This window comes from Topomyia yanbarensis, chromosome 2 (genome assembly GCF_030247195.1).
Source record: "Topomyia yanbarensis strain Yona2022 chromosome 2, ASM3024719v1, whole genome shotgun sequence".
In the NCBI taxonomy this organism is placed as follows: Eukaryota; Metazoa; Arthropoda; class Insecta; order Diptera; family Culicidae; genus Topomyia; species Topomyia yanbarensis.
Genome location: NC_080671.1, coordinates 236,599,492 through 236,619,467, shown reverse-complemented (window position 1 = coordinate 236,619,467; position 19,976 = coordinate 236,599,492). Strand labels below are relative to the sequence as shown.

General features: G+C 41.3%; 1 protein-coding gene across 1 annotated transcript in view; it reads left to right on the top strand.

Moving 5' to 3' along the window:
- Window positions 1–6,077, top strand: part of LOC131680134 (uncharacterized) — a 43,498-nt gene extending 37,421 nt beyond the window's left edge. The window contains exons 2-5 of the mRNA XM_058960858.1: window positions 2,348–2,784; window positions 2,841–3,787; window positions 3,902–4,555; window positions 4,613–6,077. Of these exons, the coding sequence (XP_058816841.1) occupies window positions 2,348–2,784; window positions 2,841–3,787; window positions 3,902–4,555; window positions 4,613–6,077 (3,503 nt within the window). The remainder of the gene's footprint in view (window positions 1–2,347; window positions 2,785–2,840; window positions 3,788–3,901; window positions 4,556–4,612) is intronic.
- The last annotated feature ends 13,899 nt before the right edge of the window (window positions 6,078–19,976 follow it).

Sequence of the window (19,976 nt, the reverse complement as noted above, 5' to 3'; positions counted from 1 at the left end):
ATTGAATTTTTTTCTCTGAAAAACCATTTTTCACTATTTTTAGAATATACACTGTGTTTCTAGATGTTTTTTGTGCACTTTTATTGTCCTTGCATCGGGAATCGACGGCCCGTAATGTGAGGAAAAGATATTCTTTCATTTGCCGGAATTCGATTTTCACAAACTGTCACCACTCACGTCACTCAAAAATATGCCGAAAATGCTTTTATAAGCCACTTCACCTTGTATAATCGTTAAATTGCACCCTTATTGACACTTTCGATAACCGGGAGACAGTAAACTGCGCCGAAAATAATGAAAATTCTATAGATAGCGTATAGTAGAAATATACTAATAAAAGGAATCATAACATGCCGAATAAAGAAAAAAAGATGCAAAGAGCTGGACTAGAAGTGTATAAATTGAACAATACAAGTGGAATAGAAAAACACATGTAACGTGCAATCAAGCTCGTCTAAATGCAGCAAATGTTGTATATTTGTCATTAACAACAATTGCATGCTGTTAGACTTTCATCATGCTATGCTGGCCGGGATTGGATGACTCACGTGCGTCAGTAAATTTATTGTACCTTAATTTATCCAACCCGACTTTCCCGAATGAATAGAACCAAATGCCCAGATTGATCTTCAGAAGTATTAGCCACTATTCTATAATATACGACAGTTCTGCATCCATTCCCTAACCCAACTGTCACAAATACTCAGACGAATACATACATAGACAGACATACGACTAGCACATAACAGTTGTACACTAGTACGAAAAACTACGATTATTACAAAGATACAACTAATAGGTTTCTACTTATTCTACTTTATCAAATTAATTTAATTATTATTATTATTATTATTATTATTATTATTATTATTATTATTATTATTATTATTATTATTATTATTATTATTATTATTATTATTATTATTATTATTATTATTATTATTATTATTATTATTATTATTATTATTATTATTATTATTATTATTATTATTATTATTATTATTATTATTATTATTATTATTATTCATCTGAGTTGGAAAACCCGTTCCGTACGGTACATACAACGCGCATTCGTAAATTTCATACCGTATTTTTTCGTGTTTTTCGCGATAACCGCGGTCCAATTTACGACGAATAGACGAGTGAAGTGGTTTTGAAAGATTGACGTAAATCGGTGAAGAAACGGCTGAAAAAAGTGAATTTTTAGTTTTGCCCACGCGGTGCTATAGGTAAACAAACAGCCATCGCTGTGCCTACCCGCGTGGCTGCCCGGCCAGTCAATTCACTTGCTGTGGATGCCAGTCGTGAGAGTGACGGTGCCCTGAACGGGAGATATTTTTGAAGCCATAAAAACGTGAAAAGTTTTGGAAAATTCGGAAATTTTTTTTCACTTGTTATTTGGTGGTAGTTGAATATAGTACAGTGCGGATCAAAAAATTTGGACGTTACAGTGCGTGCTTAAAAAGTTGGAACAATAAAAAGGGCGAAATTCATCAAGTGCGTTTTTTTTTCTTGGCGAAATTCTTTCAGTTCGCTTCTCTTGGCTGTGAAGAAGTGGAAAACAAGCAGTAGCGACACTGCTCACCTACAGTGTGTCCCAAAAGTGTGGGAACACTTCGAAAAAGTCGACGTCCATTTGGGGTTGGTATCGGGTGACCGTGCCACATAGCAGTTCCCAACGTCTGGTGGCGTAAGCCAAGATGGCGGCCGCTAGTAGCGGTGATCCGGGAGGGTCAAGTCAAAGAAGATTACCGGTATACATGGATCCGACGAACAAATTCGGCGAATTGACGTTCCTTCAGCTGACAGGTAAAGACGGTGTACCTTTGCCAAGAAACCCGTTCGTCATTGGTAAATCGGTGGAGGTTGTCGCTGGAGGCCCAATTGAAGGTGCGAATACTGAAGCTCAAGGGACACGGTATACCCTTCGAGTTCGGAATCCAGTCCAAGTGGCCAAACTAATGAAAATGACCAAGCTAATTGACGGTACTGTGGTTGAATCCCATCCGAATCTGAACGTAAGCAGATGCGTAATTTCCTGCTACGATCTGATTCACTTGGAAGAAAAGGAAGTCTTACAAGAAATTCTAAGCCAGGGAGTGATTCGTGTGCAGCGAATTACACGTAAAGAAGCCGAAAACAGAGTGAATACGCCAGCACTCATCTTGACTTTCTGCAAGACCACATACCCGGAATACATGAAGATCGAATAACCGGTTTGGGGAAGAAGAGAAGAAAGTAGCTTCCCCACTTCATCACGAAGGGATCGACCGGGTGGAAGAGGACTGTCCCTACCTCCCGGATATACAGTCCTCGCAATTCTCCTCCTGGCTTTCCGCCGGTGAAGGCACATCACAACAGCAGCTCCAGAACACCGATCTACCAACCACGTCGAGGAACCCTATCGGCGAGCCAATACGATCTCGTAGACGTTCGCCATCAACATCGTCTTTGTCAGCGACAATCACCACTCGTAATAGCAAAAGTTTGGCACTGCAGTGGAACATTCGGGGTCTGCGCTCCAATATCAGTGACCTTAAGCAGCTGATCGCTCAATACGAACAGAGCTTGATAGCGTTGCAAGAAACAAAGCTGGACAACCGAGTGATCTCAGCAGATTTCGTCGGTAACAACTACACCCTACTACTTGAAACTGGGAGTCGCCGATACTGGCAACAAGGGGTAGGGCTCGCCATTCGGGATGGTGTACCCTTCGAGAGACTTGAGGTCGGTGGCAATATTCAAGCAATCGCTGTTCGGATACAACTGCCACATCAAATGACGGTGGTGTCAATCTACGTCCCTCCCAGTACTCCACAATGTCAAGATTCTTTGAGCAGCTCCCACGTCCGGTACTTGTACTGGGCGACTTCAACGCGCACCATATCTGCTGGGGTTCCAATAAATCTACTGCACTAGGCTACTTTATCGCCGAGAAAACATTGTCGGAAAGACTAGTCATTCTCAACGACGGTTCGCATACCCGGATTGATCCAGCTACCGGTGTCACTTCAGTTATTGACCTCTCTATCTGTTCTGAAACTGTAGCCTCGAAATTTATTTTTCGAACTCTCCCGGACACCCATAATAGTGACCATTTTCCAATTCTCGTTTCCACTCCCGGACTGTCACATACTCCAACGAAAAGACAGAAATGGATCTACGCCCAAGCGGATTGGACAACTTACGAACGTCTAACCGCCAGCGCTATTCGACCGGGTGCCGATATATCAATTGACTCTTTCGTTGATCGTTTGATTAAAGCAGCAAACACTGCGATACCCCGCACAACCGGCAGAGTCGGTCCCAAAGCGGTTCCGTGGTGGTGTCCGGAGGTTAAAGCGGCCATCAAAACGAGAAGAAAAACACTGAGAGCACTAAGGCGTATTCAAGCAGAAGACCCACGGAAAGCTGATGCACTAAAACACTTCCAAGAGGCGCGTGCAGCTGCAAGAAAGTCGATCCATGATGCCAAACAGCGATCGTGGGAGGAATTCGTCGCGAAGATATCTCCAAGTTCCACTGCGACGGAGATGTGGCAGACAGTGAATAGGTTGAGAGGGAAACGTCAGCATCGACCAACTGTCATCAAGCGATCCAGCGGCTACACGGATAAGGCTGAAGAAGTAGCTGAAGAACTGGCACAACATTACAGCGAACGATCCGCCACCTCCAGCTACTCGCCATTGTTCCAAAGAGAGAAGGAAAAGGCCGAACGAAACCGCGAGAATTTCTCGCCAAATACCAACGATACTTACAAAACCGACTTCACTCTGAATGAGCTGCTGTGGGCACTCGATCGAGGACGAAGTGGCTCTTCAGGCCCGGACTGCATCGGTTATCCAATGCTTCAGCGACTGCCATTGTCGGTGAAAACTGCCATGTTGGAACTATTCTATAGAGTATGGCGTAGTGGCGTATTCCCACCCTGTTGGCGAACTGGAATCATTGTACCAATTCCAAAGCCAAACTCGAATGACGTGGGTCCAGCTGCTTTCCGTCCAAGCACCCTAACGAGCTGTATGGCGAAGGTTTTCGAGCGAATAGTCAACCGACGGCTGACCACTGAACTAAAGGCGAACGGGCGTCTCGACAAACGACAACATGCCTTCAGGTCCGGTCGAGGCACTGACACATACTTTGCGGAGTTGGAGAGGTCATTACCCGATCGTGATGAGCACTGTCTGATAGCGTCGCTAGATTTGGCCAAGGCGTACGACACCGCTTGGAGATATGGCATACTACGAATACTGCAGAAATGGCAAATACGTGGAAGGATGATAAACATTGTCAACAGTTTTCTGGCAGAAAGAACGTTCCAGGTCAACGTAGAGGGGCATTTGTCGCCAGCACATCCGCTGGAAAACGGGGTACCACAGGGCTCAGTGCTCTCTGTTACACTATTTCTCGTGGCTATCCAACCCATCTTCCGTGTCGTCCCGAATTCCGTACAAGTGTTGCTGTACGCCGACGATATCCTGCTCCTTGTATGGGGGAAGAAAGACCAGTCGCTCCACCGAAAACTTCAGGCCGCAGTGAAAGCCGTCGATAAATGGTCGAGAAGTGTTGGATTTACGATATCTGCAACGAAATCCAGCATCTTCTATTGCAGCCCTAACGTACGCCGTGAACCCATACAGGCGAGAAAGGTAGATGGTGTAGCCGTTCCAACACAAACGCTGCTGAGAACCCTCGGTGTTACTCTCGACCGATCGCTCAACTTTAAAGCGCATTGCAAAATGACGAAGAAGGCGTGCGAATCCAGGCTGCGTATCTTGAAGATGATCGGCGCCAAGCTACCCCGTGGTCAACGCGCTTCTTTACTTCAAATCGGGTCAGCAATTGTCACCTCTCGATTACTATATGGCATGGGGCTCGTAAGCAGAGGAGGAGATGCCGTCGTCCAAACACTCGCACCTACATACAACAGGATGGTAAGGTTTGCATCCGGTGCATACGTCACGAGTCCAATTCTAGCCATTATGGCTGAAGCAGGTACTTTGCCGTTCGATCTGCTTGTCCTCCAAACCATCGCACGATTGGCTATCCGTATGTTAGAGAATGGTAGGGATAATGCTGCTCTTCCCTTGGTACATCGAGCTTCCAGTCGTTTGATGGAGATGGTCGGAACGCCTCTTCCAAATATCTGCTCCCGCACGCGGCTAACTACTCGAAAGTGGTACGAAGCCAAACCCCAGATCGTGTGGGACATCAAGAAACGCGTAAAAGCCGGAGATCCTTCGGATACTATCCGTCCAGTCGTTCAGGAGCTACTGACAGAACGTTTCAGCCGATCAACAGTCGTTTACACAGATGGGTCGAAAGACGATATCGCTGTCGGCGCGGGAGTTTTCGGAGAACACTATCAACAGTCGCTAGGTCTTCCACAGCAATGCAGCGTCTTCTCAGCCGAGGCATTTGCAATAAAAACTGCGCTAACAGCATACCACACGTCTAGCGATTTGCTGATCATGTCAGACTCGGCTAGCTGTTTATCAGCAATCGAAGCCGGCACATCCCAGCACCCGTGGATCCAACAGATTGAAAACATGCTTCGGAACCGTCCAATCAATCTTTGCTGGATCCCAGGTCACACTGGCATCCGCGGTAACGAAGAGGCAGACCGACTTGCAGGAGAAGCCAGGGGCGTTCCCCCATTAGATATATCCGTTCCCGGAACAGATGCCGTTAGTCAAATCAAAACTATCCGAAATCGATGGTACCAGCGGTGGTCAGCGTCCACCGAGGTGAAACTGCGCGAAGTAAAATTCAACACAACAAAGTGGACTGACCGCGAGAATTCGGCCGGTCAACGAGTACTAACGCGCTTGCGAATAGGGCATACCCGATTGACGCACGAATTCCTGCTGAAAAAAGAATCCCCACCGGTTTGCGACAGCTGCTGGGTAACTACTGACGTCCGTCATGTGATCCTCCATTGTAGGAGGTACGACGAAGCCAGGAAGAAGAACGATATTGAATCGACGAGTCTACGAGTGACTTTATGCAACAACAGAGACAACGAAGAGAAATGGCTAAACTTCCTCAAGGAAACAAATCTGTATAAAAAAAATTGAAAAATCTGTATTGTAAATTAATGTTTGTGAAAGCGAAATTGAAACTAACTTTCCGACACGAATGCACCCTTCTGGTGTAAAGTCGCATTAATAAACAACAACAACAACAATTATTATTATTATTATTATTTATTAAGGCTTTAACCTCGAGGATTATTCGCCATTTTGAAAATAATATACATTTCATAAATACAAATACGTTTTAAATTCAAAATAGATAAGAAAAATATATAAACCACCCAGTATTATTTCTGTCGACTATCCTGGGCACACTGCTTTCCGCTTCTTGTGTTTATTTTCTTTCTTGGTGGTGAGCGATGGTCAGATGTACCCTCTGCCGCATGCTGATAATTCTGTCTGCCTTGCCCCTCGCTTGTGTTTGTGTCCATATCGTCATCGTTAGATTGGCTTAGCTGGTCGCTGTCAGCATTTTGGTGTTTTTTGTGTTTTCGAGTTACGTTGATATAGACGTCTTCGTTCTTGTTTATTTCTTCCCTGCGTACGTTAACTGATGGCTTTGAAATGCCGTGGAACATTGTTTGTTCGGCAGCCATTTTTAGGCTGGCTGTCTTTTGTGTATCAGAATATGTTGAAGGCTGTTTGGTAGTGGTGGTTGTAGATGAGTTTGCTTTAGTTGTTTTGGAACATGGCTTACCGTAGTGTGCCGTCTGATTACAGAACTGGCACGTAGGCGTCTGTCCAGGATATGTGCATAGGGTTCTTTGTATGTAGTTAACACCTTGGGATGATTTGCCCTCGAAAGTCAAGTAAGACGGTATAGGTTGGTACAGCCGCATTCGCACCACCCGAACACTGTTGAGTATGCCAGGGAAAAAGTTTCTCCAAGTATCGGTTGTGACGGATTCCACTTCTCCATACTTCGACATGAATCCTTCAATGCAATCCGAACTAGTACGAGGTGCCAAATCATGAAGTTTTATTTCAGTTAGATCGAGATCCATATTCACGGGGATCTTGGTTTTGACGTTTTCATATTCAACGTCATGTTGCATGTTGTTCTTTGCTACGAATCTTTCTGTCTCGGCAAAGGAGTTGAACGTTATAAGAACTTCTTGCCTCGTGTGGTGAAGCTGGACGTGTGAAACCTTGGTAAGATCAAGTTCCATTTTCACCTTGACCAACTGTTCCACCTCGCGCACTGAAGGTCTAAGACGAGTCTGCGAAAAATCAATCGCGATTGTGTTCTCCCGTAATGGGCGAAATTTATTTTGTGGTGCACTCATTCCACTCACAGTTAGGTGCAACGGAACTTTCCTGTGTCTATACATTAGACGTACACGTTAGAGCGGCGCGGTGCGGGTAGTATATTTGTTTGTATGCTGTTCGCAAGCGGTGCGTTTTTTTGCTTCTGATCTGTACGAGATGAGGAAGCAGACTGTTAATTTAATTAGTCTATGCACGATGACGAAGTCGACCGATAAATGGACACACAATGACTCCATCTGTGAGCCCCGTCCACGAATACTGCCAATAGAACAATTGAAAAATGCTTTATTTTCCACAGTTTACTTTAAATGCCCACTTGTTACAATATTCTTTAATTCAGAATTATGAGTACCGTAATCACTATATTTGCTTTACGGTAATGTGATCTGCGACTGATTGACACTTCGCGCGGGTCACGAACTCCTAACCACTATGAACTGACTAAAAACTTTAGCACGCGCGCGTGTTGCGCGTGCGAACACTAATTACTACTTCGAACGACTGACTGTTTTCAATTTGACCCAAAAGACTTTTATCATATCGTCTGTGTAGACTTTACTCTGAGAGAGTCTCAGACCTAAACAAAACATTCTTTCCACGCTCGCGAGAGTGAAGACCCCGGTGGATGAATCAGTAGTTCATTATGACTCATACTCGGAGACCTTTACTTTCTACAACAGCGTCGCCGTCTGCTGCTAGCAGCAACAAACTGTGTTTAATTAAACAAAGTGTTTATTCGTTTCCGTAAGCATATGGTTTGGAAAGCGCGAGTGCATCAAAATATCAGCTTAGCTTAAGGCTGTAGCTGTAGGCTGTAACCCAGGAAATTAGCTTCCATGGTGCACCACTTGGAGAAATTTGCCAGGGTTGATGCTGGCCGAAATCTATGGGCGCTGCATGTCCCCTTACTTACTGAGCTTGATGTTGCCTCGGAGAGACGCATCATCAAGACGATTGCGCGGGTTACCTTTAAATGAGGTAAAAAGTCTTTTGTACCATAATTTCTAAGATTGCCATTGCAAAATTCATATTTGTTGTTACTTTTGTCAAAACCAAATATTTACAATTTTCTATCATTATTTGACATTTTCTTAACATCCTAACTTTACGGTGGTCCCAGTGTGCACCTCTTCCTGCTTCCAAACGTTACATCCACTCTCGGCTCCTCGACTCGGTTGCGTAGTGGTTCTCGGAATTCAGATTTCGGGTCCCTCGTGCGGCAGGATATTTCCAATTGGTTGAGAAGTGACATCCTTCTTTGTCCACAGATTGTTGTCCTCTTGGGCCATGGTTGCTTGCTCATACATATTGTTTCGATTCTGTCTTCTCCGTTCACGATGTTGATTTTTGTTATCTCATGTTACTCATTTCCTCGATTCTGGTTAGAATTTATTTGTTGTACCAACCCTCGATGGATTACATTGATATCGACGTCCTTTACGTACTGAGGCGCTATTTTCAATCACACAGACCGGGTTTGACTGTTCCGACTGTGGCTTTAATCTTTGGTTTAGGCTGATCCAGGTTTAGCCTTCGTTGTCAATACTCCACTCTCAGCTTCATTGAATTTCCGTTAATAATGGGCTGTCCTGCTTGTTTCGTATTTTGACCAGTCTTCCACCTCCGAGATCCCCTCCATCTTCTTCCCGCCACCACCAGAAACCGTCCTTTCCAAATCCATCTTTATCGAACGCGTTGGGTAGTCTAACAATGCTACCTTAATCCATCCTTGTCGAACGCGTTGGGTAGTGCTCGTGTTTACCTTCTCCACAGGGTACACACTACTCTGGACTTCTGCTTCCACTTTATACAAAATCTCCTATTTTTAGTCTTTATATTTTTCGTCAATAGACGTGATTTGCTTATTTGTCCTACCGTTTTGATAATTTGACTGTTATAGATAATTATTGTGTTAAAAATATAAATGAACTAATTTTTTTTTTGTTATCTTCAATCTCAACTTTTAATTTACTATATTTATTCAACTATTTCGATTTCTGTTTGTTTTCAATTATTTACTTTACGCTTCAAAATTTGTCGTCATATGTGAGACTCCACTGCTGTGTGCATTAATCGACTTGTATTATCACTTTTGTTTGTAGTTTATGTTGGAAGGGAAAAACCAACTCGATTGGCAATCTTCCTAATCTTCTAATTTTGGTCGGTGATTCTTAGCAAAAACATAGTGTTAGTGGTTAGTATGTTTCCCCCAATTACTTCTTTTTCCCCACATGTGTTTTTTTTTGTTCGAGATCTTTTGCTACTTTGCTCGTTTTAATAATTTCGAGTTCTTTTGCCTGTTGTGCTCGGTTTTTAGTATTTTTTTGTAATATTGTTTTAGGCTCGAGATGGGTAATATATTTTTTTGTGTGTTCCTCAAGTTTTTTTTGTAACTGTGTTTTTTTTTCATAATAATTTTTTTTTCATAATAAAATATTTTTTTCTTTAAATTTTTTTCAAAAATGGTGTTCCGACAACATTTATCGAAGCGAGGTAAGTATTTTTTTGGGAATATTTGGTTTTCTTCCTTCCTGTCTATTGTGGTTTCGTGTATGTTGCTTCGATATCTCCCCCAATCCAATTGAGGTTGACCCAGGAGGGTTTCTGCAAATAAATACTTAAATTCCCGAAAAGATACATGGTATTGCTAACCATGCGGTTACGAAGGAAAGGTACTCTGAAATATTACTTACCCTAATTAGCTCTATCGATCCTAGAGAGTACCTGAAAATTAAAATTGCCAAGGTGGACTGATGCGCAACTTGTGAAACCAAATCGAAATTCTCCTAATAATATTTAGAAAGATAAAAAAATAACGCACTATGGCTCATTTGCAGTGTCTGTCTCTACTGCAACTTGTTGATAACTTTATTGTTTTGGCATGTCTGCCCTTTTCAAAAAATATTTCCCATCTGGGCGTTTTCTCGCCATTTGTTTAACTGCATTTTTTATATTTATATTTTAACCAGTACTTGGACGGATTCATGTCACGCCTTTTTGGTAAAATGTAATCTTCTGAGCGTGTTCGCTACACGTCTTTTTATAAATTGTTTAATAAAAAATTTCTATTCCCACTTTCACGTTTTTCGTGACGCTTTCATCACCTATATGTCATAGTGTTCATTAACACTTTTCTTTAATTATGAAACTTTTTGCATTGTTTCAACTGATAAGATCACCTAACATTGGTCTGATCTGATTCTTTTCCTCGTATTTGTCTCGTATTCCTGCTCTTCACCCTTTTTGCCCTTACTTGGTTTGTCCTCGTTTGTCAACCTCTTCGTCCTATCTGAAATTTTAAACACTCGTTCGTACTTCATTCATTTATCATACATGCTAGCGTCTGTTTCCTTGTGTATCACTCACCCTTTTTACTCCAGGGGTCAGACTTCCCCTTGCTCATTCATTCTTGTGTTCCCATCTCGATACTTCGGCATTGTTACCTCCGGAGTTTCAAATCGTAGTATAGCTTACACGATCCGATTTAGAAAATACGCGACCTTAATAATCTTGGCTCTAGCTCTGGTCCTTTGACTCTGGCTTCACTTTTATTTTGGCTCTGGTTCACTGACTCAGGCCTTCTTATATTTTTCTTTTTATAACATTGTGATCGGCTCAGGTCCTTTGACTCTGGCTAATGACTCTTGACTTTTATTTCGGCTCTGGTTCGATGACTCAGGCCTTCTTATATTTTCCTTTTATAACATTGAATTTGGCTCAGGTCCTTTGACTCTGGCCCTTCTGTATTTTTTTTCTTAGTTCGGTTCAGGTTTCTCGGACTCTGACCATCTCATATATTCGATTTTATTATCAGTGTTTTGCAACCATCATTCTGATTGCTCTTTTTCCTGTGTTACACTTGCAAACAACCTTGCAAAATTTATTATATCCCATATTTTATACGACAGTCTTCTTGACTCGTTAATAAAAAAAAAGTTTTCCACTTTCTGGCTTTATATTTTCTACCATTTTAAATTGCTTTTTTTTGACAGACACTGCTTATTTTATTTTAAACTTTTCATTTTTTTTTTTACTTAAACCTTTTTGCCTTTCTCATATAAAGAAAGGCTATGCAATCACTGTAAAAATCGACTTTTTAACCGAGGCCCGGAGGGCCGAGTATCATACACAATTCGATTCAGTTCGTCGAGATCGGCAAATGTCTCTGTGTGTGTATGTATGTGTGTGTATGTGTGTGTATGTGTGTGTGTATGTGTGTGTGTCATTTAAACTCACACAATTTTCTCAGAGATGGCTGAACCGATTTTCGCAAACTTAGTTTCATCTGAAAGGTATAACGCTCCCATAAGCTGCTATTGAATTTTTAGTTGATCCGACTTTCGGTTCCGGAGTTACGGGTTGAAGAGTGCGGTCACACAGCAAATTCCCGTATAAACTGGTACCACCATAATGTTCAAATGATGTAAAACATATTAAAATTGATGTAACGTGACTCTAGTTTGCGGGTCTGGATCACTAATGATCAATCAAAGCAGCTTTGACCACATTGGCCACCTATGACGGTTCATGACGCCCTCGGGGAACCCGCCAAGTTCCTAAGCTAATATCACACCCATTCCACAACGAATTCTCTACCGATTTTTACGAACTTAATTTCAAATGAAAGATACAGTAATGCCATTGACTGCTGCTGAATTTCATTCGGTTCTGACTCTTGCTTCCGGAGTTACAGGGGTGTTAGTAAGGATACACTGGAATTTCCCATATAAATCGGTACAATCGTAATACCTCAGAGGCTAAAAACTATTGAAATGGTCACCAAATTACTTCTAATCGTAGATATAGATCACTGATTGCCAATCAAACATTCTTTGAATATATTGTCCACTATCGACGATTCCGGAAGTCCGGAATTCCGGGCATATTCCACAATTAAAGTAACATCGGTTCATCGGTGATGACTGAACCGATTTTCTCAAACCAAGTCTCAAATGGAAGGCAAAATATGCAGTTGAGTATTCGTAGCCGCCCCTTCCCCCCCCCCCCTCCCCTCCTTGCCCTTACACCTCCCTCCTTCATCACTCCCCTCTTCTTGGATCACCCTCACGCCCAGATTTCCTTCATCCACCCCGTATACCGAAATAAGATGAAGGATTTCTGACGCATCCTCCACACCCACTCTACTAAACCCCCATTCCCTACACGTTCAAACGCATTCCACCAACCTTTGCAAATTATAATCACATGAAGATAACATTGAACTCATGCTTATTAGGCTAATTAAATATTATTCTTTTGCCTTTCTCATATAGAAAGGTTATGCAATTACTCCAAAAACCGACTTTCTAACCGAGGCCCGGAGGGCCGAGTCTCATATAACATTCGACTCAGTTCGCCGAGATCGCAAAATATCTGTGTGTATGTATGTATGTATGTGTGTATGTGTATGTGTGTATGTATGTGTGTGTATGTGCGGAATTGTTAACAAAATGTCCACATCGGTTACTCGGAGATGGCTGAACCGATTTTTACAAACTAAGATTCAAATGAAAAGTATAATATTCCCATAGGTTGCTATTGAATTTCATTTTCAACCGACATCTTGTTCCGAATTACGAGTTGAAGAGTATGGTTACAAAACAAAATTTGTTGATTTTTCCAAATCGGTTTCTCGGAATTTTCTGAACCGATTTTGACAAACTTAATTTTAAATGAAAGGTCCATCAGCTGCTGTTGAATTTTGTGTGGATCCGAGTTCTGGTTCCTGAATTACAGGGTGATACGTACGATCACGCAGCAAATCCCGATTCTAACGAATTCTGCGATGAATGTAAAATGGTGATTTTTTTCCAAAATGTAAACACAACTGTTGAATTTGTAGATCTAGGTCCCCAACAGTCATTCAAAGTCTCTTTGGCCACACTGGCCACCATCGACGGATCCGGAAGCATCCAAAGTCAGAATAACGGTTATATTGGTTTCTCGAAAATGGCTAGAACGATTTGATCAACTTAGTCTCAAATGAAAGGTGTTGCGTCCCCAGAAACTGATATTAAATTCCATCTCCATCCGACTTCCAGCACCGGAGTTACGGGTTGTGGAGGTCGATCACATAGAAAACTCCGATTCAAACCGATACCGCGATGAATGCAAAAAGGTGCTCTTATATATACTTACCAAGTGTAATAAGAATGAAAGACATTTCCATAATGTTATATTGTACGAACCAGCTATTAAATCATAGTTTGGAGAAATGAGAAAGGCACAATTGCACCTCTAGGTGGATTAAAACAGGTTTTTTTTAATTAAACATTATGTCCTCGTATTATACTTTGCCCTTCTGTATTTTTTTCTTTATTTGTTTTTCGTTGCGTTGTTCGTATACATATTTATTCATTGTTCCTATTTCAGTATAGCGTATTATTGCGAATTTTACGTCATGTATTCCGTAACTCAATTATTATTTTTGAATGCTGACTAGTATATACATATTGATTTGATAGCTCCTTGTGTTTATATTTAGAATAGTTTACTAAGGTGAATATGTACATATGTATTTACAACTATATACATTTTTGCCTTTCTCATATAGAAAGGTTATGCAATCACTCTGAAAACCGTCAACCTAATCCCGGCCCGGAGGGCCGAGTGTCATATCCCATTCGACTCAGTTCGTCGAGATCGGAAAAAGTCTGTATGTGTGTGTGTATGTGTGTATGTATGTGTGTGTATGTGTGTGTATGTGTGTGTATGTATGTGCGTATGTGTCAAATAATGTCACTCATTTTTCTCAGAGATGGCTGGACCGATTTGCCCAAACTTAGTCTCAAATGAAAGGTGCAACCTTCCCATCGGCTGCTATTGAATTTCATTCTTCTTCTTTCATCTGAAAGGTATAACGCTCCCATAAGCTGCTATTGAATTTTTAGTTGATCCGACTTTCGGTTCCGGAGTTACGGGTTGAAGAGTGCGGTCACACAGCAAATTCCCGTATAAACTGGTACCACCATAATGTTCAAATGATGTAAAACATATTAAAATTGATGTAACGTGACTCTAGTTTGCGGGTCTGGATCACTAATGATCAATCAAAGCAGCTTTGACCACATTGGCCACCTATGACGGTTCATGACGCCCTCGGGGAACCCGCCAAGTTCCTAAGCTAATATCACACCCATTCCACAACGAATTCTCTACCGATTTTTACGAACTTAATTTCAAATGAAAGATACAGTAATGCCATTGACTGCTGCTGAATTTCATTCGGTTCTGACTCTTGCTTCCGGAGTTACAGGGGTGTTAGTAAGGATACACTGGAATTTCCCATATAAATCGGTACAATCGTAATACCTCAGAGGCTAAAAACTATTGAAATGGTCACCAAATTACTTCTAATCGTAGATATAGATCACTGATTGCCAATCAAACATTCTTTGAATATATTGTCCACTATCGACGATTCCGGAAGTCCGGAATTCCGGGCATATTCCACAATTAAAGTAACATCGGTTCATCGGTGATGACTGAACCGATTTTCTCAAACCAAGTCTCAAATGGAAGGCAAAATATGCAGTTGAGTATTCGTAGCCGCCCCTTCCCCCCCCCTCCCCTCCTTGCCCTTACACCTCCCTCCTTCATCACTCCCCTCTTCTTGGATCACCCTCACGCCCAGATTTCCTTCATCCACCCCGTATACCGAAATAAGATGAAGGATTTCTGACGCATCCTCCACACCCACTCTACTAAACCCCCATTCCCTACACGTTCAAACGCATTCCACCAACCTTTGCAAATTATAATCACATGAAGATAACATTGAACTCATGCTTATTAGGCTAATTAAATATTATTCTTTTGCCTTTCTCATATAGAAAGGTTATGCAATTACTCCAAAAACCGACTTTCTAACCGAGGCCCGGAGGGCCGAGTCTCATATAACATTCGACTCAGTTCGCCGAGATCGCAAAATATCTGTGTGTATGTATGTATGTATGTGTGTATGTGTATGTGTGTATGTATGTGTGTGTATGTGCGGAATTGTTAACAAAATGTCCACATCGGTTACTCGGAGATGGCTGAACCGATTTTTACAAACTAAGATTCAAATGAAAAGTATAATATTCCCATAGGTTGCTATTGAATTTCATTTTCAACCGACATCTTGTTCCGAATTACGAGTTGAAGAGTATGGTTACAAAACAAAATTTGTTGATTTTTCCAAATCGGTTTCTCGGAATTTTCTGAACCGATTTTGACAAACTTAATTTTAAATGAAAGGTCCATCAGCTGCTGTTGAATTTTGTGTGGATCCGAGTTCTGGTTCCTGAATTACAGGGTGATACGTACGATCACGCAGCAAATCCCGATTCTAACGAATTCTGCGATGAATGTAAAATGGTGATTTTTTTCCAAAATGTAAACACAACTGTTGAATTTGTAGATCTAGGTCCCCAACAGTCATTCAAAGTCTCTTTGGCCACACTGGCCACCATCGACGGATCCGGAAGCATCCAAAGTCAGAATAACGGTTATATTGGTTTCTCGAAAATGGCTAGAACGATTTGATCAACTTAGTCTCAAATGAAAGGTGTTGCGTCCCCAGAAACTGATATTAAATTCCATCTCCATCCGACTTCCAGCACCGGAGTTACGGGTTGTGGAGGTCGATCACATAGAAAACTCCGATTCAAACCGATACCGCGATGAATGCAAAAAGGTGCTCTTATATATACTTACCAAGTGTAATAAGAATGAAAGACATTTCCATAATGTTATATTGTACGAACCAGCTATTAAATCATAGTTTGGAGAAATGAGAAAGGCACAATTGCACCTCTAGGTGGATTAAAACAGGTTTTTTTTAATTAAACATTATGTCCTCGTATTATACTTTGCCCTTCTGTATTTTTTTCTTTATTTGTTTTTCGTTGCGTTGTTCGTATACATATTTATTCATTGTTCCTATTTCAGTATAGCGTATTATTGCGAATTTTACGTCATGTATTCCGTAACTCAATTATTATTTTTGAATGCTGACTAGTATATACATATTGATTTGATAGCTCCTTGTGTTTATATTTAGAATAGTTTACTAAGGTGAATATGTACATATGTATTTACAACTATATACATTTTTGCCTTTCTCATATAGAAAGGTTATGCAATCACTCTGAAAACCGTCAACCTAATCCCGGCCCGGAGGGCCGAGTGTCATATCCCATTCGACTCAGTTCGTCGAGATCGGAAAAAGTCTGTATGTGTGTGTGTATGTGTGTATGTATGTGTGTGTATGTGTGTGTATGTGTGTGTATGTATGTGCGTATGTGTCAAATAATGTCACTCATTTTTCTCAGAGATGGCTGGACCGATTTGCCCAAACTTAGTCTCAAATGAAAGGTGCAACCTTCCCATCGGCTGCTATTGAATTTTGGATCGATCGGAATTCTGGTTCCGGAATTACGGGTTTCAGAGTGCGGCCACACAGAAATTTCTCATATAAACTATAGGAAAAATTAAAAATAGAATTTTTATGTTTGATGCTAAATGTGTTCAGGGTGCATGAAACGTCTAGATTTGATGCAAACTCGAAAAAAAAATTTGACTACGATTCACTTTTTTGGATTTTGGCACATTTTTGCCTTTCTCATATAGAAAGGTTATGCAATCACTCTGAAAAACGTCAACCTAATCCCTAATTTTTTTTTCGACTCGCATAAGGTTTCTGGATTTTAACAGGGGCGTAGTTGATGGTTTACGGAGAGGGGTTACACCCCCCCTCTACTGTTCACTCCCCTCCTTTAAAAATCTCCTTAAATCACCCCTCAGACCACCATCTCATCCAGCCCTCATACCCCTCCCTTTCAACCCCATCATCTTTAAACCACCACTATATCACAAAGCATACCAATTTAAGCTGGGGAGTCGTTCGTTCATGGGACTTTCGCCCTCCTCACATACCCACCCCCGCATGACAAAATGAGTTAGCAAGCAGATAACATTGATCTAATGCTGATTAGGCTAATGGAGTATGATATTTTTTTGTTTCAAGTGGTTCACCGTCGACACGTAGTTCATCAAGTTCGTGGCTGGCATGCCATTGTGTATAAGTGAAAAGTGTACTAAGAATGTAATGGACATTTCCACAATTATGTTAAACATAAAAAGCCTCCGTGCCATAGTTTAGAGAAATGAGAAAGGCACAAATGCACCGCTAGGTGGATTAAAGCAGGTTTTGCCTTTCTCATATAGAAAGATTATGCAATCACTCTGAAAAACGTCAACCTAAACCCGGCCCGGAGGGCCGAGTGTCATATCCCATTCGACTCAGTTCGTCGAGATCGGAAAAAGTCTGTATGTGTGTGTGTATGTATGTATGTGTGTGTGTATGTGTGTGTATGTGTGTGTATGTGTGTGTATGTGTGTGTGTGTGTATGTATGTGCGTATGTGTCAAATAATGTCACTCATTTTTCTCAGAGATGGCTGGACCGATTTGCCCAAACTTAGTCTCAAATGAAAGGTGCAACCTTCCCATCGGCTGCTATTGAATTTTGGATCGATCGGAATTCTGGTTCCGGAATTGCGGGTTTTAGAGTTCGGTCACACAGAAATTTCTCATATAAACTATAGGAAAAATTAAAAATAGAATTTTTATTTTTGATGCTAAATGTGTTCAAGGTGCATGAAACGTCGAGATTTGATGCAAACTCGAAAAAAAATTTGACTACGATTCACTTTTTTGGATTTTGGCACATTTTTGCCTTTCTCATATAGAAAGGTTATGCAATCACTCTGAAAAATGTCAACCTAATCCCGGCCCGGAGGGCCGAGTGTCATATCCCATTCGACTCAGTTCGTCGAAATCGGAAAAAGTCTGTATGTGTGTGTATGTATGTATGTGTGTGTGTATGTGTGTGTGTATGTGTGTGTATGTGTGTGTGTGTATGTATGTGCGTATGTGTCAAATAATGTCACTCATTTTTCTCAGAGATGGCTGGACCGATTTGCCCAAACTTAGTCTCAAATGAAAGGTGCAACCTTCCCATATAGAAAGGTTATGCAATCACTCTGAAAACCGTCAACCTAATCCCGGCCCGGAGGGCCGAGTGTCATATCCCATTCGACTCAGTTCGTCGAGATCGGAAAAAGTCTGTATGTGTGTGTGTATGTGTGTATGTATGTATGTGTATGTGTGTGTATGTGTGTGTATGTATGTGCGTATGTGTCAAATAATGTCACTCATTTTTCTCAGAGATGGCTGGACCGATTTGCCCAAACTTAGTCTCAAATGAAAGGTGCAACCTTCCCATCGGCTGCTATTGAATTTTGGATCGATCGGAATTCTGGTTCCGGAATTACGGGTTTCAGAGTGCGACCACACAGAAATTTCTCAAATAAACTATAGGAAAAATTAAAAATAGAATTTTTATGTTTGATGCTAAATGTGTTCAGGGTGCATGAAACGTCTAGATTTGATGCAAACTCGAAAAAAAAATTTGACTACGATTCACTTTTTTGGATTTTGGCACATTTTTGCCTTTCTCATATAGAAAGGTTATGCAATCACTCTGAAAAACGTCAACCTAATCCCTAATTTTTTTTTCGACTCGCATAAGGTTTCTGGATTTTAACAGGGGCGTAGTTGATGGTTTACGGAGAGGGGTTACACCCCCCCTCTACTGTTCACTCCCCTCCTTTAAAAATCTCCTTAAATCACCCCTCAGACCACCATCCCATCCAGCCCTCATACCCCTCCCTTTCAACCCCATCATCTTTAAACCACCACTATATCACAAAGCATACCAATTTAAGCTGGGGAGTCGTTCGTTCATGGGACTTTCGCCCTCCTCACATACCCACCCCCGCATGACAAAATGAGTTAGCAAGCAGATAACATTGATCTAATGCTGATTAGGCTAATGGAGTATGATATTTTTTTGTTTCAAGTGGTTCACCGTCGACACGTAGTTCATCAAGTTCGTGGCTGGCATGCCATTGTGTATAAGTGAAAAGTGTACTAAGAATGTAATGGACATTTCCACAATTATGTTGAACATAAAAAGCCTCCGTGCCATAGTTTAGAGAAATGAGAAAGGCACAAATGCACCGCTAGGTGGATTAAAGCAGGTTTTGCCTTTCTCATATAGAAAGGTTATGCAATCACTCTGAAAAACGTCAACCTAATCCCGGCCCGGAGGGCCGAGTGTCATATCCCATTCGACTCAGTTCGTCGAGATCGGAAAAAGTCTGTATGTGTGTGTGTATGTATGTATGTGTGTGTATGTGTGTGTGTATGTGTGTGTATGTGTGTGTATGTGTGTGTGTGTATGTATGTGCGTATGTGTCAAATAATGTCACTCATTTTTCTCAGAGATGGCTGGACCGATTTGCCCAAACTTAGTCTCAAATGAAAGGTGCAACCTTCCCATCGGCTGCTATTGAATTTTGGATCGATCGGAATTCTGGTTCCGGAATTACGGGTTTTAGAGTTCGGTCACACAGAAATTTCTCATATAAACTATAGGAAAAATTAAAAATAGAATTTTTATTTTTGATGCTAAATGTGTTCAAGGTGCATGAAACGTCGAGATTTGATGCAAACTCGAAAAAAAATTTGACTACGATTCACTTTTTTGGATTTTGGCACATTTTTGCCTTTCTCATATAGAAAGGTTATGCAATCACTCTGAAAAATGTCAACCTAATCCCGGCCC